The following is a 26694-nucleotide window of genomic DNA, read 5'->3' on the forward strand; positions in this document are numbered from 1 at the left end:
GATGACAAGAAATCAGACACTCGGTGTGGCTTAAAATAAAATAAACAGACTTTTACAAGTGTCCACATTTTAATATTATTAATTTTGAATACCGCGGCCTCCATGTTCCTAAAGTAGCTTATGCCCAGCACACACAATCTCTTAGGTTTACATTTGCGGGAAGGATGTTTGGGCCAAAGTTTCCGTACTGCCATTATGCGCTCAGCAAACACACATCTCACATTAAATAAACACACATCTCACATTAAACAAACACACATCTCAAATTAAACAAACACACATCTCAAATTAAACAAACACACATCTCACATTAAATAAACACACATCTCAAATTAAACAAACACACATCTCACATTAAACAAACACACATCTCACATTAAACAAACACACATCTCACATAAAACAATGCCAAGTCTCTATTAGGTGACCCAGCTGCTTATGTCACAGATAGATACGGGGTAAAAAAAAAACGAGATGTCTGTTACTGTGATGAGTGTAATTCAAGCCAAAGTGCAAAACAAGCGCAGAGGAATTGAAGAGAAGCCTAAACGAAGATCCTCTATTGCTTTTTACTCTCCACGCACTGTCGTCGTAACCTGCACACTATTCTTTTTTTCGGTAACCTGCACACTATTCTTTTTTTCGGTAACCTGCACACTATTGTTTTTTTTTCGGTAACCTGCACACTATTGTTTTTTTTTCGGTAACCTGCACACTATTCTATATTTTTCCCCAAGAAATCCATAACACGTATAAAAGGTCGGGTACAAAAAAATTTCCTATTCAAAGTAGCAGCACTCTATACCTGTATTTTTTTGTGTACATCAGAAATTTTCAGTAGCGATTTATAACACCTGGCGGCAGTAAATAAATACACTAACCAAGGTTACAAAGACAGTTTGTGTGGAGACACAAACTCAAAATCGGCCACCGAAGTGGTCCTCCCTGGCAGGTAAAAAGGCAGGTTTCAATGCTTTCGTGATTACATCAAAATGAAATTCACGCGATAATATGGCAAAAATACTTAATAATTGTTTTTTTAAAATTACGTTCTACTTATATGCATATTAAATAGATTTGTTTTCTTTTAAAACAAAAGTTAACATTTTTTGTAAATGTAGTAGTTAGTATGACATAACTTATTTAACTTAGCAAGGCAACCTAAAACCGTTAGCATAAATGTGTTAAAAATGTGGATCATGGAATTCCCCCTTACTAAATAGCCTCCCGTGTTTGTTACTAATAATAGTAAATAGTTGTAAAAAGGTGTATTTTTAATGAAAAAACTGCTTGCATAGATGATTTTAAAATTGAAATTTTCGCTTTCAGAAAAAGAAAAAAAAGTAGCCGTTGCAACAGAACTTTCAAAGGTCTAAAATAGCATGATGGCGGATTTTCAATCTCTTTTCTAGTTTACGAGGTCTAAACGGAACGGACGGACAGACATACCACACAAACCTAATAGCGTGTATACCCTTTCGGGGGCGCTAAAAAGCAAAATAAAAAAAACTGTAAAAGAGAATAAAAAAAAAAACGAAGGAGAAGAACGGCGAAATCATTGCCATGAATTTCAATAATGCAATGTTAATCTCCCTTTATTAGATAAAATTAATTAATTACCACTAATTGATTAATTAACTGGTTCATTTTTTGATTGATTAGTGTATTGTATTGGATTTTGAATAATTGTACACAATTTCAGCTTGATCCGAGAATGGAAAGTGGGGGAAAAAGTGTACAAAATAACAAGACCGACAGACGAGTGATTTAATATAAGCTTTGTACAAGACCGACAGACGAGTGATTTAATATAAGCTTTGTACAAGACCGACAGACGAGTGATTTAATATAAGCTTTGTACAAGACCGACAGACGAGTGATTTAATATAAGCTTTGTACCAGACCGACAGACGAGTGATTTAATATAAGCTTTGTACCAGACCGACAGACGAGTGATTTAATATAAGCTTTGTACCAGACCGACAGACGAGTGATTTAATATAAGCTTTGTACCAGACCGACAGACGAGTGATTTAATATAAGCTTTGTACCAGACCGACAGACGAGTGATTTAATATAAGCTTTGTACCAGACCGACAGACGAGTGGGTTAATATAAGCTTTGTACCAGACCGACAGACGAGTGATTTAATATAAGCTTTGTACCAGACCGACAGACGAGTGAGTTAATATAAGCTTTGTACCAGACCGACATACGAGTGAGTTAATATAAGCTTTGTACCAGACCGACAGACGAGTAAGTTAATATAAGCTTTGTACCAGACCGACAGACGAGTGGGTTAATATAAGCTTTGTACCAGACCGACAGACGAGTGGGTTAATATAAGCTTTGTACCAGACCGACAGACGAGTGGGTTAATATAAGCTTTGTACCAGACCGACAGACGAGTGGGTTAATATAAGCTTTGTACCAGACCGACAGACGAGTGGGTTAATATAAGCTTTGTACCAGACCGACAGACGAGTGGGTTAATATAAGCTTTGTACCAGACCGACAGACGAGTGAGTTAATATAAGCTTTGTACCAGACCGACAGACGAGTGAGTTAATATAAGCTTTGTACCAGACCGACAGACGAGTGAGTTTTGTATAAGCTTTGTACAAATTATGATTGGAATGGTTGGGACGACTGACGAGAGTTTTAATCTTGAATTAAGTCTGCAATTACAGAATCACATCATGAATGTTTATTTGATATCAATATTAAAATATCAGGCAAACTGTTTTCATCAATTCAAGTCACGTGACTCAAATGACCCACAAGAACCAATGCACATTCTTTTGAGCTTTATCTGAAGATGAATCTTCAATTAGAAGATGGGATTACATACTGTCACACACACACAGACACACATCAGATATACGGACTTTATTTCACACAATTATCACTTCTCTCAATCATAGTTATATGTCTCTAGTATCACTTCTCTGTATCATAGATATATATCTCTAGTATCACGTCTCTGTATCATAGAGATATGTCTCTATTATCACTTCTCTGTATCATAGATATATGTCTCTAGTATCACGTCTCTGTATCATAGAGATATGTCTCTAGTATCACGTCTCTGTGTCATAGATATATGTCTCTAGTATCACGTCTCCGTATCATAAAGATATGTCTCTAGTATCACTTCTCTGTATCATAGAGATATGTCTCTAGTATCACGTCTCTGTATCATAGAGATATGTCTCTAGTATCACGTCTCTCTATCATAGATATGTCTCTAGTATCACGTCTCTGTATCATAGAGATATGTCTCTGGTATCACGTCTCTGTATCATAGATACATATCTCTAGTTTCACGTCTCTGTATCATAGAGATATGTCTCAAGTATCACGTCTCTTTATCATAGAGATATGTCTCAACCATTGTGTCGTTCAGCCTAGAAGAAATGCTGATAACCTCAAAGTTGATGAATTTAAAAGTATTACAAAATGTATCAGACAGATTTATTGAGGTCATGGATTCTACACAATGAAACTTTAATATCAATATTAGTCAGTAATGATTTTACATTTTTATGGATTGGTCTTCACCACACACACCACACACTATCCTTGTTAATAACCTTTCCTCTTTCATAAGATTCCACGCCACGAAAGTAAAATTAATTTATTACCAATTGCTAGTAATAGGAGCCCAACCATGGTATTTATTGTATTCACATAAAAATCGACCCAGTGAAGCCCTAAACAATCTAGCAAGACATTTGGGTACACGCACCAAAGGTAACTTATTGATGTTTTGTACATTGAGTTCAAAGAAAACTATCTCTTGTGTTATCAAGTTAATGTTCAAGTCCAATGTGTTTATTGTTGATTATTAAGCTAGAACATATTGAACCAGCTTGTGATGTTAAGTATGGGTAAAACTATTTTCGTTGAGAGATGGTAAGCTTTGTTATCGAAATGTGAGATAGTCATATTTTAAAACATTTAGAGTTAGCAAAGTGTTGGGAGATGTTTTGTTTCCAACAATGATATTTAGACGCAGTCTCGTTAGAAGTTTAAAAATTGTAATAGTCGTCTTCGTAATTCATTCTTTTCTTGCTTTTGTTCAATTTTTGCGACCATCTGACCAAGTTAGACATGCACAGAATGGTACATATAGGACACTAGATACCAAGTAAGTTCCGGCTCTATATCAATGTTTATGGCACTTCGGTAACTGTTTGGGACATTTTCTTATAGTTTACACGAGAGATAAATTGAGGAACATTTAAAGAAGTCTACCAATCATGGGCGTAGCCAGGATTTTTTTCCGGGGGGGGGATGGTTGGGGTTAATTTTTTTTCTCTCTCTCTCTTTCTATATATATATATATATATGTGTGTGTGTGTACATAATTAATCTTTATTACATTTTGACCTTTCATTCTTTCGGAAGACGTTTATTGTACAATGAATTCTTCGTAATTCATTCTTTTCTTGGGTTTGTTCAATTTTTGCGACCATTTGACCAATTAGATATGCACAAAATGGTACAGATAGTACAGTGCACTAGATACCAAGCAAGTTCCGGTTCTATATCAATGTTTGGGACATTTTCTTATAGTTTACTCGAGAGATAAATTGAGTAACATATAGAGAAGTCTACCAATCATGGGCGTATTCAGGATTTTTTGTCGGGTGGGAGGGTTTGGGGAATTTCTCTCTCTCTCTCTCCCCCCCCCCTCTCTCTCTCTCTCTCTCTCTCTCTCTCTCTCTCTCTCTCTCTTTATATATATATATATATATATATATATATATATATATATATATATATATATATATATATATATATATATATTAAAATTATATATAAATGTGTGTGTGTGTACATAATTAATCTTTATTACAATTTGCCCCTTCGTGCGTTTTGGAAGAGGTTTATTTACGTCCATTGTGTCTAAATGTTTAGAAAACCTGGTTAAAATGTTTCTTCTGAATGATCTTTGTAGTAAGTTGGACCCTTTACAATTTGCTAATCAAAAGGGTAAAGGTGTAGACGATGCCATCCTAAATATTTTAAATTGTGTCTACAAACACCTGGACTTACCGAACACTTATGTAAGATTGTTCTTTATTGATTTCTCATCAGCTTTTAACACTATACAACTTCATTTACTCATTGAAAAGATGAAAGCGTTGAAGATTAGTCCATACATAATACTATGGGCTAATGATTTTTTGCCACAAAGACCTCAGAAGGTTAGGGTAAACAATGTAATGTCAAATGCATGAATAGTTAACCCAGGGGGCTGTGACATCGCCGTTGTGGTTCATTTTGTACAATGATTTTCAATCCTATAGTTCTTTTTGCTCCTTCACAAAATTCGCTGATGATGCGGCACTTCTTACCCTACCATCAGAGAGCTCAGACGTAAATGAGTATTTCAGAGAAATAGAATACATTGAAAAATACTGTAAAGATAATTTTTATTATTAAATGTAAAAAACCCCTAAGAAATGATAATCGATGTTAGTAGGAAAAAGAAAAAAATAATATTGTTTCTTTAGCTGGAGAGCACTATTGAAATAGTGCAAACTTTTAAATACCTTGGTACTATCCTAGACAATAAACTAAATTTTACTGTAAATACTGATTATATCAGCAAAAAAGAGTAGCAAAGGTTACGATTAGTGAGAAAACTGTCCTCGTTTAATGTTAGCGAAAAGGCCTTGGCTATGTTTTATCACGCTCACATCTGCAATGTTTTAAGTTTATAATGACTGCCTGGTATGGCAATCTGAGCATTAGAAATAAAAATAAATTCCAAATCCTAAATGCTGCTGTTAAAGTCATTGGCAAAAAACAAATCACATTTGGGGGCAGCTGTTTGAGACAAACATCCACAAAAAAGCTAAAAAGATTCTAGAAATAAAAAAATCACCCTTTGGATCAGGATTTTGTGATTTTACCATCACAAAAAGAGATACAAGACACCGATAGCAAAGACAAACAGACACTAACACTCTTTTCTTACCTTGGCAATCGAATCATTAAATAGAAACAATTTGATATAAACTTTTTTTCCATGTAAATTATGAGTGAGTCTGGTATGAATAAATAGTTAAAATGTTTTGTTTGGTGTAATGCACAAATTGTAAGCCTAATTTCCTCACGGACAACAAAGATTATTATTATTATTATTATTATTATGTTAGAAATGAACGAGTAGTCATTCTCTGGCACTGCCAGGGTCGAGTTTCGCTAAAGAGAAACAAAATTCATCGTAGTCCCTTTAACAGTTTCCACTGAGGAATTTTCTGGTGATGTGGCAGGTCTGCAGCAGTACCGCCCTCTGACAGGCAACGAAGATGTTCCTAGGAATGTTAAGGGCCTTGAAGGTGTCTGTGAGGTCAGTTGTTATTATCCCCTCGGTTGATATAACAATGGGGTATATTGTTATTTTGGACAATTTCCATAGACGCTTAATCTCCAAGCCTAGGTTCCCATATTTTCTTTGTTTTTCTATCTCAGTTTTTCTCAAATTATGAGACAGTGGTACGGCGATATCGATAATGGTAGCGGTTTTTTCTTTTTTATCGATGAACAGCAGATCCGGGCGATTGAAATCTACCGTTTTGTCGGTCAGAATAGGCCTGTCCCAGTACAGCAAATGTTCAGTAGACTCGAGAACCTCTTGCGGAGAGTATTTATAATAAGGGGGAGTGTCCTTACCGATCAATTTGTACGTCAAAGCCAGGTGTTGGTGTATTAACTTTGCAACTTGGTTATGGCGACCTAGGTAGGCTGATTCTGATAGGGCTGGACATCCTGCCATAATGTGTTCAATCGACTCGCCCACATTTCCACATTTTCGGCATTTGTCGACAACATTGAGTTTCAGGATATGCTTCTCGTAATTTTTTGTCCTGATTACTCTGTCCTGTATTGCTGTAACAAAGCCTTCTGTTTCAGGGTAGAGATGACCTGCTTTGAGCCATGTTAAGGAAGCAGCCTTGTCGATGTTGTCCCCATGTAATGAAGCCGGAAATTTTCCGTGGAGTGTTTTTTCTTCCCATTGGCGAATCTCATGCCCTGCGTCGTCCAAACCGATATTGACATCAGCATTGTGTAGGTTCAGAGGGGTTGCATCGGAGTCGTACTTCCGTAGGAAGGAAACTAATTTGTTGCTGGAGGCGAGCAGTTTTGATCGTATTTTTAAAACTTGAAGATGTTCTGCAATCCACGACCCCCATCCTTCCTGGGCAGGTATAACCTTATGGTGGAGGACTTGGGGTGTAGGCATCGAAACTTGGTTAGTAATTTTCTAGTGAGTCTGTCAATGTCATGTAGGTCGGTGTCAGTCCATTTGATCACACCGAACGTGTAAAGGAGCACAGGGACGGCCCAGCTGTTTATTGCAGTGATGAGATTACTGCCAGACAGTTTGGTGTTGAGGATTTTATTAACTCTTTGCCTATATTTGCCAAGAAAGTCCTCTTTTAATTTCTTATGGTTTATCTTGGCATTCTGGTTTATTCCAAGATATTTATAAATAGAGGCGGAGTTCAATTCCTCGATGCCTTCAAATTCAATGTTGGTGTTCGTTGCCTTGCCCTTTTTAATGCTTATGATGCCACACTTATCCAGGCCAAAAGACATACAGATATCGTCACTAAAGCATTTTACCGTTTTGATTAAGGTGTGTAATTTTTGCTCGGTTTCTGCATATAGTTTTAGATCATCCATGTATAATAAGTGGGACACACATTTTGTACATTTAGTGTCAACCCTAAAACCGTTTGTAGAGTCTTGGAGTAATGTAGATAGAGGATTAATCGCTAGGCAGAACCAGAGTGGAGATAGTGAGTCACCCTGGTATATACCTTTTCTTATGTGCACAGAACCTAGTTTATCACGATTAAGGTGCAGATTTATCTTCCAATTATTCATACAGACTTTCAATAGTTGTTTTATTCTTGGGTTGATTCTATGGATGTCCAGGGTTTTTAAAAGCCAATCATGCGGAACTGAATCGAAAGCTTTTTTGTAGTCGATGTAACACATGTGTAAATTTCTCTTTCTTCTATTAGCTTGATGCAATATAATACCATCTATAGTTAGCTGTACTTTACAGCCCATCGACTCTTCAATGCAACCTTGTTGTTCATCTGCTAGTAGCTTATGGGCAGAACAAAATTTATACATTTTACTTTTTAAAAGTGAAGTTAATAGTTTATACACCACTAACAGACAAGTGATAGGGCGATAGTTTGATGGTTGGTTCGGATCCCCTTTTTTGGGGAGGAGAGATGTTCTCCCTTCAGTGAGTTCTAACAGCATTGAAGACGGTTCTGATATTAGCTCGTTAAAACTTGATGTTAGTGGTGCATGTACGGCTGTAAGTTTTTTCAGCCAAAAGTTGTGTATATTGTCCGGTCCAGGAGCAGTCCAGTTGTGGGTTTTTGAAATAGCTGCGGAGACTTCCTCAGCTGTGAAATCCTCATCAGGCATTTCTGGTATTAGGCTGTTTTTAGTTTGGATTTCCTCGATCCAGTCAGCCTGCACATTGTAATGTAGCGGGTCGGACCAAAGCGCCGCCCAGTAGTCGGTAAAGGAGCCGTGTTTAGTGCTATCAATGGTTTGAATTTTGTCAGCACCATTATCAGCTAGTTTACGGAAGAACTGTTTTCTTGTGTGCTGAAATAAAGCGTTATGCTCCTTTCTTTTGGTGGTTTCGTTGTAGCGTATTATTATTATTATTATTATTATTAATAGAATAGGATCTTCCTGGAGTTAATTGAATAATTGTAGACTCCCCGACCTTGCTAGCAAGGGGGTCGGAGCAGAGCCCCGCTTCCAAGCACTATTTCCAGTATTGAAAGCCAACAAAATGCATATTCTGAGGTATCTACTGTGCATTATCCTGCTATTAAAAAGTTTTATTTCAAAAACCTAATCTGCTATTTTTACTTACTTAGATCCTCCCGCGCCATTCAGCGCATTGGGCCACAAAAATCTGTCACTGGCAATGTCTGAAGCCTCTTCCCACCTGCTCTAAGGTCCTCCATGAAAGTGTGGCGCCAAGTTGTACTAGGATGTCCCTGTTTGCGCTTTCCTCGTAATGGCCTCCATGTCATCGCAACTCTTATTATGCTTAATTCATTTTCTCGGAGAACGTCACATAAACCTCATGCGACGCTCTGTCACAATATTACTAAGTTCCATTTCGGCATTGGATTTCCTTGCTTGAAACCCGATCTCTATAACTGACTACTAAAATCCGTCTTAGCCATCTTTGTTGAGCCACATTTAGTCTTTTTCAATTTCGGCAGATGACTTTTCACTGCACTTTATTAATGGAGCCCAGCCACTAGTAGAAATTTGTAACCTCTCTTGACTACGCTCTTGGAATTAGGTGACTATAGTTTGCTTTAGATTTTATATCGAAAAGGGAAATTTTATCGTCAAAATCATTTGTTGGCGGATTTAACAAAATAATCTATGGAGTTTTTTTTTAAACAAATTAAACCCCCCTTAGATACGCTCATAGAATTTGGTGACTGTAGTTCGCTTTAGAATAATATTAAAGAGAGAGGTTTTCAACCTCAAAACTCTCTGTAGGGGGATTTTAAACTCAAAACCACCAGGAGATATTTTAAACTAAAAAAAGCCCTCTTTAAGAGAAAAATAACGCCAAATTTTAAAAATTTCTTTAAAAAATTAAAACAAGAATATGGCTTGAATATATTTCTCGTCCATTTGTGAATTCGATTGGGGCCGCCTCTGAACTCTCTTTGTAATCTTGTTTTTATATTAAAGATGTATTTTTAGCACCTAATCCCGCTGAAATGGGATTATAACTCAAAACCCCTTTGACTGCGCTCAAAGAATTTTGAGTGTGTAATTTGCTTTTTTTATATTTAAGAGGTGGTTTTTAGCTGCAAACACTCTGGAAAAGGGGGGGGGGGTAAACACAAAACCCCTCCTGGCTACGATCATAGAATCTGGTGACTGATGTATTGATAGTCTCATATTGAAGAGGGGATTGATTTATCGTAAATTTTGGAGGTTTTTTTTAAAATCAAAATCTTCCTTAGCTATGCTCTTGGAATTTGGGGATTGTCGCTTGCATATTTTTTTAGCGGCCCCCGTAAGGGGAAAAAAGCCGCTATTAGGTTTGTGCAAAATGTCCGTCTGTCCGTCTGTCACTCTCAGATCTCGAAAACTAGAAGAGATATGAAAAATATTATTTCATCATTAAATGCGGCTTGAAAAGTTTAGGTGCAACGGCTACTTTTGGTTTTCTAATAGCAAACCCTTTAATTTATAAAATTAATTATGCAAGCGATTTTTTCATAAAAATACACCAATTCTAAAACAATTACATAAATGTAAGGGAGGCAATGTTACAATATGCTAACAAAGATGGACAATTTTTGTGTATTTTCAGTATCACTAATTCAAATATATTTTTAAAATGTAAAGGAAATGTTTACAACAAATATAAATAATAGTTAAAGACGTTTTTTCTGGTCAACTAGCTGCTAAAATTAAAAGAAAACATTTCTGTTTGTTTATAAAGGCTAATAATGCACTTTGTATGTAAATATCACGCACATTTTTTTTAATGGACTTTTTATGCAGCGATTTTCGTGCAGTAGCGTAACGTCGCAACATGATCAAGTGCTAAACCAATTCCTTAAACTTTTTTTAAAAATCAGATTTTTTTAATTTTTTGTTTAGTGCCCCCATCCGAATAAAAGAAGATTATTTTTGTGCGTTTTGTCTGTTGGTCGGTCTGCCCGTCACGATTAGATTAAAAAAACTAGAACTCTAAAAGCTATTGAAAATCTAATTTACCCTTTAATGTTCCTCCCGTAACATCTCAATAGTTTTAAGTATCTAAAATTGCTTGTTCCGGATTTTTTTGTGCAAAACAAATCAACGCCAACAAATGTTTGTTTGCTCTTCTAACTTATATTACATTTAATTTCGATGCTTAACCGTTGCAAAAACACAATATCAATAATATGTTGTTCCGTTTTTTATGTAAATAGCATATTAATGCTAAATCAAAATCTCTATACTTACTTATATTTCATTAAGTGTAAAAATGTTCCTGATATTGTTTTATAAAACATGAATTATGCCTAATGATTGTTTGAAATCGCATAATTTACTAATATTACACTTATATTATTTGACAATGCGTCACTATAATTTGGTTATCAATATCAAATTGTTCCGTATTTTCATCTTTAAACAAATTTTAAAATATCGACAATAGGTTGTTCAGGGCTTTAAAAAAAGTAATTTACTAGAATCGATTACTGAAAATTACTTTTTAGACTTAATTTTCTTGCTGAAACATAACATAGAAGTTTTGTAATCGATAAAGACTGTTCCGGATTTTGTTTCTTACAAAATTGTCGCCAGAAATTTCCGAATTTATTTAAAAATCTACTAACGCCAAATAATTGTTTGAACTCCTTCTTCTAATTAATAAACAAATAATCTTCTCATTTACGAAATAATGTTTTTACGGATTTTTATGAAAAATATTTTAACTCACTTATCTCTTACAGTACATTTAACTTTCTACCTAAAACATTAAAAAATCTAATTATCGTTAATATTATGTTCCGATTTTTAAGGAAAACAGAATCCAAACACCAAAGTAAGGTATGAAAATCTCTCCACATGGCTATAGTACATCTAATTTTTATATGAGACCATCCAAAAAATTTAATTAACGGTATTACATTTATCTGAAATTCTCTTTTTCTTTTACTATTTATACTTACATCCGGAACAATCTATTATATAAAATTTTCAATTGTGTTCATACCTAAAAATTATTGCGATGTTTTGAAACGTAAATTAAAGGTTAATCAAGTTTTAATAACTTTTAGTTGTTGTTTTTTTATATCAAGATGACGGACAGACCGACTGACAGACAAAACGCAAAAACAATGCGGCTTTGATCCTCTTTAAAAGAAATTCTATTAGAACTCAGTGCACCAATGTCTATGAACCCTCGTTAAATATCTCGTGTAAATAAAGACATTTTTTTTTATGGTACCGGTACTACCACCCTATTGTGAGGTAATGGAATTTTTTTTCTTTGACGTCATATGAATGGACTCTTTACATGTATTGCTAAAGAACGCACTCTGTGCACCAATGTCTATAAACCCTCGAAAAATTGCTCGTATTGGTGAAAACATATTTTAGTCTAAATAAGCCGTGTGACGTAGTGTTTTTTTTCCTTTGACGTCATATGGAATGAATTCTTTAAATGAAATGCTAAAACAACGCACTCGGTGCACCAATGTCTATGAACACTCGATAAATGGCTCGTATTGATGAAGGTGATTTTTAGTCTAGCTAGGCCGTGTGACGTAGTGTTTTTTTTTCCTTTGACGTCATATGGAATGAATTCGTTAAAAGAAATGCTAAAAGAACGCACTCGGTGCACCAATGTCTATGAACACTCGATAAATGGCTCGTATTGATGAATGGGATTTTTAGTCGTAGTGTTTTTTTTTCCCTCTGACGTTATATGGAATTAATTCTTCAAATGAAATGAAAAAAAGAACTCGGTATAGTAATGTTTATTAAGCCTCGTTATGTGACTCTCGTTTAAAAAAGGAATGATATCTTGATTTAGATCTAATCTAGATTTTTAAACTAGATCTAGATTTTTGTTACAGTATATCTAGATCTGGATTTATATTCTAATTAAAATTATTTTAGAGTCTAGATCTAGAATTTCTAGATCTAGTTTAGACTAAAATAGACTAGATTAAGATGTAGAATTTCAATTTCTAAACTTAAAGTGTAAAAAAAAAAGTGTAGATTTTCGTTTCCAAACGTTTTGATCAATATTGCAATGTTATAATATATTAAAACTAATCTACTATTTTTTATTTAATTTAAATTTACGGTAATTGAATCTTTGAAACATTATTACTTTTGACCATCAAAATTAAATCACCTCTTGAATATTATTTGCGAATATGCATATCCGACAGGGATCCGACTTCGACGGGGGCCGCCTCTGAGTTTCTCTTTGTAATCTTGTTTGTTTTGTTTTATAGAAGAGGAAAATTTAACTGCACTACTCCATGGTATGGGGTTAAAACTCAAAACCCCCTTGGCTGCGCTGGGGCAAGTGATGGTTTAGTATTAAAATCTCTCCTAAAATAAACAAATTCAAAGCAAAAATCAGTCACTAAATCCCCCCCCCCCAACTGCAGGGGGGGGGGAATTCATTTCGGAAGGGGGGGGGGTTGAACCCCAACCCCCCCCCCCCCCCCACCGGCTACGCCCATGCTACCAATACAATGCTAAATGTCTGTACATTGTAACCATGTAAGTGTAGGAAGATAGCAAGCAAAATATGTAAAGTCTTTAAAAATATATGCTTATGTAATAATAATAATAATAATTTTATTTATAAAGGGCTGTTAACAAACAAATTGCAGGTGCTGTGATAACATTACAAACACAAACACGACAGCTAAAATGACAAACTAATCTAAAAAAAAGTTTTAAACAGATAGGTCTTAATGTTCTTGAAAGTGGTGTAGCATGTAATCTGTCTGAGATCAATGGATCTCATTCACCAATTCGTAAAGAAACAACATTTAGTCACGTGATAATATTGATTTAAAAAGAAAAAATCTGCCACGTGATAGCCATTTTGTATTAAAAATTAGCTCGTAATTTGTATAGAAGAGATAAGATTTGTGAATGAGGTCCAATGGGAAGTGAGTGAAGTCCGTGCACTGAAAAAACCCGCAAACCCTAGCTTTTGAGGGAGAAACGTGGCACCACTAAAAGCGTTTTGAGTCCATTGAGCTCAGGGCTCTCTGAGGGACATATGAATTAATCAGTTCGCTAAGGTACAGGGGCATCTCATTGTTATATATACACTGATGACAAAGTGTGGCCACCTTGTAATCGATTCTCGCTTTCACGGGAAGCCAATGGAGCGTGCGCAAGAGCGTAGTAGCAGAATCTCGTCTTGTTTTTCTAAGGACTATTCGTGCGGCGTTGTTCTGAATACGTTGCAGCTTGGCTATTTTGTCATCGGGTATACCTGCTTGCACGGAGTTGCAGTAGTCAAGGCGGGAGAGTACGAATGCAACAGCTAGCGTTTTTGTTGACTCCGTTGTTAAATATGATCGGATCTGGCATAATCTGTGCAGCTGCAGATTAAGACCCTTGCAGAGCTGACACGTGTGGGTCGAAAGATAGTGTTGAGTTGAAGAAAACTCCAAGATTCCGCACTACATGGACATAAGGAACCTAGCAGTTCGTGATAAAAAGAGAATCTGTGTTCTCGAATTTTGAGACGTTGTTCCGAGTGCCAATCTTAATTATTTCTGTCTTGTCTTCGTTCATCTTGAGCTTATTCTCAACCATCCAATCGCTCACCCTTGCAACGGTACCACTGATTTTCTCTGCCAGATGCAACACCTCTGAGGGTACCGAGGAATCGTATAACTGTGAGTGATCGGCAAAGAAATGGTATAAGATGCCGGTTGGCCGTATGACACCGCTGAGTGGATACATAGTACTGGGCCTAGAATTGATCCTTGGGGTACTCCGTACTTCAAGAGTAAGCTTGTTGATTCTGTCCCGTTAACAAAGACACTTTGGTGAGTTCAGTCAGCTAGGATCCAAGCCACTTTAGGACGATTCCTGCTAAACCAAAATTGGCAGAGAATCTGGCCATCATAATTTCATGGTCTAGCGTATCAAAGGCTGCGGACAAGTCCAGCATGGAAAGAATTGATATGTGGCCGATGTCGGAATTGTGAAGAAAGTCGTTTAGTACTCTGACCACTGCTGTCTCTGTGCTACGGCACTTCCTATATGCAGATTGAATTTCTTCCAAGAAGCAGTACTGTTCAAGATTAGAAAGAATTTGCGATAACACGATGTGCTCCAGAAGCTTTGACAGGAAGGGAAGATTTGATACCGGGCGATAGTTTTTTAGAATTCCTGGTCAAGACTGGATTTCTTTAATAAGGGCCTCACAAGTGCATGCTTAAATTGCTGTGGTACAATGCCCGAAGTAAGTAAAGGGAAGAACTCAACATTTACAGACATTTATCTCAATATTGTACGATATGTAACTCTTTTTTATATCAACAAAATTAATTACCATTAATATATTGGCTGATTTTTAGCGGCTTCCGAAAGGGGAAAAGACGCAATAAGTTTTGTGTGGAATGTCTGTCCGTCCGTCCGTCCCGTTTAGATCTCGTAAACTAGAAAAGAAATTGAAAATTCGACATCATGATATTTTAGACCTTTGAAAGTTCTATTGCAACGGCTACTTTTTTTTCTGAAAGTGAAAAATTAAATTTTAAAATCAACTATGCAAGCAGTTTTTTTCATGCAAATACATCCTTTTTTTTACAACTATTAATAGTAACAAACACAGGAGGCTATTTAGTAAGGGTGATAGCTATTTACCATTTTTTTAACACATTTATGCAAACGGTTTGAATTTTAAAAAAAAATATATTTTTTTTTTTTTAATGTATTGCTAAGTTAAGTAGGTCCTGTCATACTAACTACTACATTTACAAAAAAATGGTTGCTATTATTTTCAAAGAGAAAAAATCTATTTAATATGCATATAAGTGGTACATAATTTAAAACAACAATTAATAAGTAGTTTTTCATATTATCACGTGAACTGTAGCGTGGCGCTACAACCATAAGACACCTAACTAATGATTTATTTTTTTTACAAAATGTTTTTTTTTAATGATGCTTTGAATAAGAGATTGACCCTATACAAAACAATTAGATCAATTAGATAATCATTATATGAAATCAGTTAGGCCAGGTTCACATCTAACTTCACCTTCACTTTCACCTATCCCTTGGTCTGCTGGATCGTTGGGGTACCACACAAGATCTGTAAACCTTCTTTCTCCATTTTTCTCTTTCATTTGCATTTGATAGAATTTCATTCTGATATTCTTCTGGAAAATATTGAAACCTGCCTTTTTACCTGCCTGGGTGGACCACTTCGGGGGCCGATTCTGAGTTTGTGTTTCCACACAAACTGTCTTTGTAACCTTGTTTTGATTAAGTCATGTTTTGTTAGGAATAGTAAACTATTGTGTAAAGTTTTCACTTTGAGAATGGGAAGGGGGAGATATAACGTGTTCAATATTTGTATCAGACAGGCGGACAGATCTAGTGAGTCTTTGTATAGGTAACATGAACAGACATTAAGAGATCTATATAGGCCCTAAATGATATTATTTTTTGGCCTATTTGTACAAGAAAGTTTCGACTTCTCATCTAAAGGCACAATCTTGTTGACTTGTAGAGCCTTTGTAGAGGCCTGCTTTCAAACAATGTCGTCCTATACTTTTTGATGCCACACATTTGATATTGTTCTAAATTAATCTGAGATTCATTTAAAACATAATTGGTAAAGACTGCGATACACAATTTTAACTCAATTTTAACTCAATTTTACACAATTTTAGAATTCAAAATTAGATTTCTTTTTAGTAATCTGTTCAATATCTTACAGAGATGACCTTATCCTCTCCGATGCTATAACCAAAGCTTCAGACTCACCTAGATCCAAGATCTCCCAGAGCCGAGTGATGAAGATCATGGACTTTAACCCCAAGCCAAACTGCGCACACAGACTCAAGTTCAAGAAGTGTGAGTTTGACGCATGCGCTATGACCACAAACCCACAGGAAGCGGATATTCTGATGTTCAACGCAGTTAATATGAAGGACTTGATTGTACCAAAGCGTCCTATTGGACAGATGTAAGAAGTGTAGGCTTTGTGTAATTTTATCTGATTTACATTTCGACAGGCAAATTTACAGAAACGTTCAGCAGAATGCCAAAATTGTTCCCATGTGAGCTAAATAAAAGGATCAAAAGGGTTTCCATGTTAGGCAATCAATATTTAGGACTATCGTTTTCAAAGTATACACATTGGCAAGTGTATTACATTTGTCTTTGGTTAGTCTGCAGTCAAATGTCAAAATTCTTGTTTTAGTTATGGATCACGTACCACTTGTGCAGAGTAGCTTCTAATGTAACATAATAAGGCAATAGTTGCTACACGAAAACGCACCCAATTAATTGGCTTGAACTAAAGGCCTACCTCAACTTCTCTCCGCGCGACAGTTCAAGGTAAAGTGACAATAAGTTAGAAGCTAGAAGTCAATAGAAGAATTATCGCGTGATAGTAGAGCTCATAATGTTTTTATTTTTATAATTTAGTTGACTTATTTTGTATTGAAACTTTTGTTTTGTTTTGTCAGTTACAATAAATAATTGTGTAAAGTTGTAACCTGATCAGAGAATGGGTGTGGGAGTAATAACCTGTACCTACATTTGACCCGACTGGTAGACCGAGTGAATTGATAGAAGCTTTGTCAATAAAAAATACAAGATTTAGAATATAGAATTGTTCATGGGGGTGAGTGTGGAGGACTGTGAACGCTTACTGAGAGGGGTCACTTATTCCGTGAGCAATGCGAGTCCAGATAACACTGGACTATCGTGACGGGTTCTTGTTGACGACCTAGATTTTCAAGTCGCTTCTTTGAATCCTTCTTTGCATCCTTTGAATGCGATGCGGCTTGCTAAGTTTAGATGCAAAGGCTACATTTTGTTTTCTAAAAGCAAACCGTTTAATTTATAAAATTAATTATGCAAGCGATTTATTCATAAAAATACGCCTATTCTAAAACAATACATAAATGTAAGGGAGATAATGTTACATTATATTAACAAAGAAAGACATTTTTTGTGTGTATTTTCAGTACCACTAAGTCAAATATATTTATAAAATGTACAAGAAATGTTCACATCAAATATAAATATTAGTTAAGGTGTTTTTCTGGTCAACTAGCTGCTATAATTTAAAAAAAAACACATTTCTGTTTGTCTACAAAGGCTAAGAATGCCTTTTGTTTGTAAATATCATGCACATTTTTTTAAATGGGCTATGAAGTAAGAGACTTTCGTTACCCGAAAATGTATAAATAATCAGATCTTTTACTTTTTCGTTTAGTGCTCCTATCAGGATAAAAGCCACTTATTTTTGTACGTTTTGTCTGTTTGTTGGTCTGTTCGTCACGTTAAGATAAAAAAACAACACTAAAACTTAATGAAAATCTTAGTTAACCTTAAATGTTCCTTCCAAAACATTGCAATACATTTAAGTATCTATAATAGATTGTTCCGGATGTTTTTGTGAAAAACAAATCAATGCCAACGAATGTTTGTTTGCTCTTCTAACTTACATTACACTTAAATTCCGTGCATAAAAGTTGCAAAAGCATAAGAACAATGATATGTTGTTCCGGTTTTTAAAAGTAAATAGCATATGAATGCTAAATGAAAATCTCTATACTGACTTGTATTTCATTAACTATTAAGTTGTTCCGGATATTGATTTACAAAAAAATATAAAAAATGTCAAATGAATGTTTGAAATCGTATAATTGACTTACGTATATATAACACTTAGATTCTTGGAAAAAACGTCACTATAATTTAATTATCGATATCAACTTGTTCCGTATTTCCATCTTTAAAAAAAATGTATTTCAAATAATTTTTTTTTTTAAATATCGACAGTAGGGTGTTCAGGATTTTAAAATAAGAAAGTAATTTACTAGAAACGATTCTTGAAAATAATTTTTTTGACTTATTTTACATTTAATTTTCTTGCCGAAACATAACAACAAATTTTTTATCGGTTAAGAATGTTCCGGATTTGGTTTTGAAATAGAAATCGATCAACTGTACTTTAATTTTCTTACAAATCGTCGCTTAAATCATTTTGAATTTTAAATGAAAAATCTACTAACGCCAAATATTTGTTTGAAATTCCTCTTCTAATAAATAAAACAAATAATGTTCTTCTCATTTACGAAAATCGGTTATTCTGTATTTTTATGAAAAACATTTTAACTCTATTTTTATAAAATGGCACTTCTGTCGTACATTACATTTAATTTTCTAGCTAAACGTTTTAAAATCAAATTACCGTTAATAGTATGTTCCGATTTTTAAGGTGAACAACTTCCTAACACCAAAGCATGGTATGAAAATCTCTACAAAAGGCTATATTACATCTAAGTTTTATACGACACCATCATAAAAATTAAATCTGTATTAAATTTATCTAGAATTCTCTTTTTTTCTCACTATATAAAAAATATATACAAACATCCTGAACAATCAATTATAGATACTTTAAACTATTGCTATGTTTCAGAAGGAAAGTTAAAAGTTAATCAAATTTTTAATAGCATTTAGTTGTTGTTTTTTATATTTACATGACGGACAGACAGACTGACAGATAAAACGCACAACAGCTTTATCCGGCTTTAATCCTAATATATACATATATATATATATATATATATATATATATATATATATATATATATATATATATATATTGTCATGGTTGTCAAGATTGTCATGGCCAGGGGTGTCAATGGGGTTAAGCTCCCATTGTCTATAAAATACTCCTAATGGCATGCGTCTCAAAAAGCCTCTGACAACTAATATATATTTATATATATATATATATATATATATATATATATATATATATATATATATATATATATATATAAATATATATATATCTTTAAATGAATTCTATTAGAACTCAGTGCACCAATGTCTATGAATCCTCGTTAAATCTCTCGTGTTAATAAAGACATTTTTTGGTTCTAGCCCATTGTGACGTGATGGAGTTTTTTTCCTTTGACGTCTTATGAATGAATTCTTTAAATGTAATGCTAGAAAGAAACCTCGGTGCACCAATGTAATTGGACCCTCGATAACTTGCTCCTATTGATGAAGACATTTTTTAGTCTAACTAGGCTGGACCGTGCGGTAGTGGGTTTTTTCCTTTGACGTCATTTGGAATGAATTCTTTAAATGAAATGCTAAAACTGATGCAGACGGCGAAAAAAAAATCTAAATCGATCACCTGCGGACAATGGTTATGCTGCCTTGGGTGTGGCAAAATATGTAGGTCACAGCTGGGGCTGCGCAGCCACGGGAAATACTGCTCACTAATCTTCGGACTCGAATACAAGCCTTATTATTATTATTATTATTATTATTATTATTATTATTATTATTATTATTATTATTATTATTATTATTATTATTATTATTATTATTATTATTATTATTATTATTATGTTAGAAATGAACGAGTAGTCATTCTCTGGCGCTGCCAGGGTCGAGTTTCGCTAAAGAGAAACAAAATTCATCGTAGTCCCTTTAACAGTTTCCACTGAGGAATTTTCTGGTGATGTGGCAGGTCTGCAGCAGTACCGCCCTCTGACAGGCAACGAAGATGTTCCTAGGAATGTTAAGGGCCTTGAAGGTGTCTGTGAGGTCAGTTGTTATTATCCCCTCGGTTGATATAACAATGGGGTATATTGTTATTTTGGACAATTTCCATAGACGCTTAATCTCCAAGCCTAGGTTCCCATATTTTCTTTGTTTTTCTATCTCAGTTTTTCTTAAATTATGAGACAGTGGTACGGCGATATCGATAATGGTAGCGGTTTTTTCTTTTTTTATCGATGAACAGCAGATCCGGGCGATTGAAATCTACCGTTTTGTCGGTCAGAATAGGCCTATCCCAGTACAGCAGATGATCAGTAGACTCGAGAACCTCTTGCGGAGAGTATTTATAATAAGGGGGAGTGTCCTTACCAATCAATTTGTACGTCAAAGCCAAATGTTGGTGTATTAACTTTGCAACTTGGTTATGGCGACCTAGGTAGGCTGATTCTGATAGGGCTGGACATCCTGCCATAATGTGTTCAATCGACTCGCCCACATTTCCACATTTTCGGCATTTGTCGACAACATTGAGTTTCAGGATATGCTTCTCGTAATTTTTTGTCCTGATTACTCTGTCCTGTATTGCTGTAACAAAGCCTTCTGTTTCAGGGTAGAGATGACCTGCTTTGAGCCATGTTAAGGAAGCAGCCTTGTCGATGTTGTCCCCATGTATTGAAGCCGGAAATTTTCCGTGGAGTGTTTTTTCTTCCCATTGGCGAATCTCATGCCCTACGTCGTCCAAACCGATATTGACATCAGCATTGTGTAGGTTCAGAGGGGTTGCATCGGAGTCGTATTTCCGTAGGAAGGAAACTAATTTGTTGCTGGAGGCGAGCAGTTTTGATCGTATTTTTAAAACTTGCATCTTACACAATTTGAAGATGTTCTGCAATCCACGACCCCCATCCTTCCTGGGCAGGTATAACCTTATGGTGGAGGACTTGGGGTGTAGGCATCGAAACTTGGTTAGTAATTTTCTAGTGAGTCTGTCAATGTCATGTAGGTCGGTGTCAGTCCATTTGATCACACCGAACGTGTAAAGGAGCACAGGGACGGCCCAGCTGTTTATTGCAGTGATGAGATTACTGCCAGACAGTTTGGTGTTGAGGATTTTATTAACTCTTTGCCTATATTTGCCAAGAAAGTCCTCTTTTTTATTATTATTATTATTATTATTATTATTATTGTTGTTGTTATTATTATTATAGTAATGTTTCTAAAAACCTCGTTATCTTACTCGTATTTCAAAAATACATAATAGCTAGATTCAGATCTAATCTAAGATTTTTTAAACTAAATCTAGATTTTTTACAGTGTATCTAGAGTTTTTAAAACTAGATCTATAATTATATTCTAATTAAAATCATTGTAGATTCTAGATCTAGAATTTCTAGATCTAGTTTAGAATGATATAGACTAGATCAAGATATAGAATTTTAATTTCTAGACTTAAAGTGTAGATTTTGATTTCCAAACGAATAAATCAATATTGCAATGTTCTAATATACTAAAACTAATCTACTATTTTTAAATTTAATATTGATAGATTATCTAGTATTTTATTTGCATAAATCTAATCTAAATTACACATAAATTATTCCAAATGTATATTTTAGATTTAGATATTGTTGATGTAGATCTTAATAAGTTTAGTTTAGGTAGATATACATCCTCATTCTAAATGAAAATGCCAATAGCTTGATATTAACTGTGTTGTAACATCGAAGTACAATCACGATATCTGTTTTATTATTGTTTTTTTTACAAATCAATGCTGAAAGATTCTCTAAAATCGCTCGTCTGACATATTGTACATATCTGGTAGATGTCATGCCGTAATGTGTAATCTTTATCCAATAATAGGCTATTAGTTTGTAACCAGTTTGTTATTAAGTTATTAACAGCAATGCCTGGTCGTGCGGTTAGATTTATGGACTGATTATCTCGACGGTCCTTTTCATACCCTGCTCGCTGCCATCTCCCGTCGTCCAGCGGGAGGTTAGGGCAAGGAAGTTAATTATCTTTAACTTTGAAGGAACATCCGAAACATATAAAACAGAAAAAAAAAATTTGTTTTTAAAACGGCAAATGAATCTTTGAAACATTATTACTTTTGACAATCAAAATAAAATGAATATTCCTTGCGAATAGGAGGATCCGACTGGGATCCGACACCGGCCGCCTCTGAGTTTGTGTTATAACACAAACTGTCTTTCTAATATTGTTTTTTTTTAGAATTAAATATTGATTCACGTCATAAACTCATATAAAAAAATGACCAAATATTTATTCAATGAATTTCTAGTTGGCTCCTGTACACGAGAGAACCGATCACAGATAGGAGGATGCAATACTTGAACCAATCTTCTTATCATGGTCAATTCAACTGGACCAGGACCTACTTTAGCGATTCAACTTTCTTGAGCATTTATGGACTTCTAATTCCACGCAAACGTCCACAGAAAGATTATGGTCAGTTTTCGCTTATAATCTTTTCATTTTAGTAGCTCCAAGTCAAGCTTATTTGACTGTTTTCATAGCATGCAATGGTCATTGCACTAATTAAAGACTTACGTATTTATAACTTGCAATGTTGGTTGCCCCAATTTTCAGAACAGATCTACCATCGCAAGAAATATGACGTGGCATGGTTTGTCAGTAAGTGTAGCACCAGCTCAAGGAGGGAGGACTATGTCCACAGAATGTCCAAGTTTGTCCAGGTCCACGTTTATGGTGGGTGTGGGAACTTCAGCTGTGGGTCTGGAGGTTTTGATATGGGAGGATCTCGGGATGAATGTCTACACAAACTGTCAGAAGAGTACAAGTAAGTGTCTTCTCTTCTTAAATATCTTATCTTATATGATACAGAAGTTACTTCAAAAAAGAAGATGATTGCGTTCTTCCCGTCAGGCATCTAGTCATGCATGTTAACCAATGACTTAAATTCTGCCAGGTCACTGGTTTTCCTGGCTAGCTCAGCCAACCCATTCCATGCTCTAATAGCGCTAGGGAAGAAAGAGCATTTGTACAGATTTGTCCTAGCATATGGGACGAGGAATGTGCCTTTATCTTTGTGTCTTTCTGAGTAATTTTATTAACGTCTGTATAATATAAGATAAGATAAGAAAAAGTTTGGGTACACTGTATTAGTTAAACATTTAAAATGTGGTCTTAAATGGACGAGTGGTAAAGTGCTTGGCTTCCGATCCGAGAGGCAATGGCTCGAATTTTGGAGAAAACTGAGATTTTTAATAGCGGTATCTTTAGGACCCATCTGAGTCCGCTCAGCTCTAATTGGTACCTGACATTAGTTGAGGAAAAATAAAGGCGGTTGGTCGTTGTGTTGGCCACATGACACCCTCGTTAACCGTGGGCAACAGAAACAGATTACCTTTACATCATCTGTCCTATTAATAATAAGATCTGAAAAAGGTACTTTTTTTTTCTTTATTATTATAATTGTTTGCAATGTACTATTTATATCAAAACAAAGCGTTGGCCATATTTCAGATTCTATTTGTCCTTCGAGAACTCGTTTTGTAGAGATTATGTCACGGAGAAATTCTTCAACGTGTTTCCAGATATAGACGTCATTCCCGTGGTCAGGGGCGGAGCTGTGTACGAGCGCCTGTCGACCCTGGACACTTACATCAACGCTAAGGACTTTGCTTCGCCGGAAAAGCTCGGCAGGTACCTGCAGGAACTGTCTCGTAATAAAACCCAATACCTGAAGATGCTGCAGAAGAAAGATGAGTAAGTATAGGTGTTAAATGTTCCTGTTGAGTAGAAACTTTTACCTTTTCAGGGAATAGCTAAACAAAAGCCAATCAGAAGATCTCAATTCATTAAACAACAGTCAATCAAAATCATTGAGTGCATGAGTGATGACTTGTGCTATGTGTTACAGCAAATGTCAACCATAACAAGTATAAAGTACACAAATGTAAGGTACAATATATCGTAGTTACAAAATGTCAAGGACAACAAATGTCAAGGACAACAAATGTCAAGGACAACAAATGTCAGGGACAACAAATGTCAGGGACAAAAATGTCAGGTATAAAAAGTTGACTTAAATGTTGAATTTTGAAATCTGATTCATCCCTTTGATCAATTTGTTTAAATCTATCATTTTTAAATATCAAGTAGAATAATCAATCGCTCCTATAAATCAGTCATCAGGTTCAAAACGGAGGAGTTATCTTAAAAAAATATTTCTAAAATATTTTACTTGTTTCTTTGTTGAGTGTTTGAGTATATATTTTTACAATACCTCTATTCAAGTCAGAACTTTATGGAACCTTGATGGTAGAACCTGGACACTGATCTCAAAAGCGGCTCTAACGATTTTCTTAGATATTGAACAACTAATGTATATCTTTGGAAAAAAAATCAAATCTAGCTTACTGGTCAAACAGTAAAACTCTGGATTGACCGTTACAATTTTTCAAAATATTATCTTAAAATTAAATTAGGCTATTATAAACGCGCTTTAAGCGGGTGTTCCAACACTCGGCTCCTATGTTTCTTTGTATTCAGCATAGACTATATAATATATATATATATATATATATATATATATATATATATATATATATATATATATATATATATATATATATATATATATATATATATATATATATAGGCCTATTCTATGGTATTCAGTAAAGAGTTTTGCGCACCGTCTTATGAAGAAATTAGCTGGACTGCATTAGAAAATTTGCAAAGTACACTGGAGAGATTCCTTGCAATTTTGAAGAATTACAAAAAAAAAAAATAAAAAAAAAATGAGAAATTGGAGATCACCATAAGCTTCATAAAGGAAGAATTGTTTAAAAAATAACATTTTCTGTTACTTGTTACATTTTTTTTGTTGTATTCACATTTTATCTACACACTTCAAACTGAAGTTTACTTTTGTTTCTCTTCAGGTATGATAAGATATTCCCTCAACACAATGCAGGCTGTGAACTGTGTCAAGCTGCCCACTCACGCTCACCACGTCACGTGTTTGATGACGTTTACTCCTGGTTGACACGACCCGGAAACTGTTGGCCTCCAGACGACTTGTCCACTAATTAGCTCAAAGGATGTCCGTGTGTGTGTGGCATGTGTATGGTGGAAGGGATGTACTTTTAGGTCATGTTGATACATATGTTATGTTCATTTTACGTTAGTGCAGAGTTTTTACTGAGGCTCTTGGTATTATGAGGCCATGGGAAGCTCTTGGTATTATGAGGCCATGGGAAGCTCTTGGTATTATGAGGCCATGGGAAGCTCTTGGTTTTATGAGGCCATGGGAAGCTCTTGGTATTATGAGGCCATGGGAAGCTCTTGGTTTTATGAGGCCATGGGAAGCTCTTGGTATTATGAGGCCATGGGAAGCTCTTGGTTTTATGAGGCCATGGGAAGCTCTTGGTATTATGAGGCCATGTGAAGCTCTTGGTTTTATGAGGCCATGGGAAGCTCTTGGTATTATGAGGTCATGGGAAGCTCTTGGTTTTATGAGGCCATGGGAAGCTCTTGGTTTTATGAGGCCATGGGAAGCTCTTGGTATTATGAGGTCATGGGAAGCTCTTGGTTTTATGAGGCCATGGGAAGCTCTTGGTATTATGAGGCCATGGGAAGCTCTTGGTTTTATGAGGCCATGGGAAGCTCTTGGTTTTATGAGGCCATGGGAAGCTCTTGGGTTTATGAGGCCATGGGAAGCTCTTGGGTTTATGAGGCCATGGGAAGCTCTTGGTATTATGAGGCCATGGGAAGCTCTTGGTTTTATGAGGCCATGGGAAGCTCTTGGGTTTATGAGGCCATGGGAAGCTCTTGGTTTTATGAGGCCATGGGAAGCTCTTGGGTTTATGAGGCCATGGGAAGCTCTTGGGTTTATGAGGCCATGGGAAGCTCTTGGTTTTATGAGGCCTCCAGTCTTCAGGGGAATTATTGGAAAAGATACAATAGAAAAATATAAATTTCGTTCAAATGCTTTGCATCAATTAATTTACTGACATATTTGTTGACCCATTCAAAACACTGCCAAAACAAATGACTATCCATTCTCATTTTGATGTCATGATCATATTGTCATTGATGTCCTATACTTGTCATAATAAATATACTTACCAAAGTTAAATAGCACATATGTGTGTTTTTTTGTGTCTGCAAATGATAATTAAGAGATCCAAAGAGTAACTAAAATAAAGATTTGAGTAGCCTACACTTTGATTGTAAATAGTCATGGGCTTTATATGTAAATACTATCATAAGCCTGGCCTATATTTTAAGCTTTGCTTACAAGATAAAATGCTTCATCTTTAATTCCTGTATAGGCTGGCTACACATATTTAGCTT

The 26694-nt window shown here is 35.3% G+C and overlaps 1 protein-coding gene across 4 annotated transcripts; it reads left to right on the plus strand.

The window, feature by feature from the left end:
- The first annotated feature begins 3803 nt into the window (after window positions 1-3803).
- Window positions 3804-26483, plus strand: LOC106070683 (glycoprotein 3-alpha-L-fucosyltransferase A-like). 4 transcript variants are annotated; one of them, XM_056034835.1, is made up of 7 exons: window positions 3805-3915; window positions 4112-4150; window positions 16526-16774; window positions 22652-22818; window positions 22960-23170; window positions 23857-24099; window positions 25281-26483. In XM_056034835.1, the coding sequence occupies exons 3-7, from the start codon at window positions 16602-16604 to the stop codon at window positions 25429-25431; spliced, it is 945 nt and encodes a 314-aa protein (XP_055890810.1). In that variant the 5' UTR covers window positions 3805-3915; window positions 4112-4150; window positions 16526-16601; the 3' UTR covers window positions 25432-26483. The 4 variants fall into 4 exon arrangements, with proteins under 4 accessions (XP_055890811.1, XP_055890810.1, XP_055890808.1 ...); XM_056034836.1 differs by lacking the exon at window positions 4112-4150 and having other exon boundaries at window positions 3804-3915; XM_056034833.1 differs by lacking the exon at window positions 3805-3915 and having other exon boundaries at window positions 3922-4150.
- Window positions 26484-26694: the final 211 nt, after the last annotated feature.

Source organism: Biomphalaria glabrata, chromosome 7 (assembly GCF_947242115.1).
Source record: "Biomphalaria glabrata chromosome 7, xgBioGlab47.1, whole genome shotgun sequence".
Lineage (NCBI taxonomy): Eukaryota > Metazoa > Mollusca > Gastropoda > Planorbidae > Biomphalaria > Biomphalaria glabrata.

Bases quoted from the DNA above. Each gene is read 5' to 3' on its own strand.
- LOC106070683 (XM_056034833.1), top strand. From the start codon at position 4,002: ATGATATTTAGACGCAGTCTCGTTAGAAGTTTAAAAATTGTAATAGTC. The intron at 4,151-16,525 runs GTAAGTTCCGGC...AATATCTTACAG, and splicing joins TATAGGACACTAGATACCAA to AGATGACCTTATCCTCTCCG. The intron at 16,775-22,651 runs GTAAGAAGTGTA...ATGAATTTCTAG, and splicing joins AAGCGTCCTATTGGACAGAT to TTGGCTCCTGTACACGAGAG.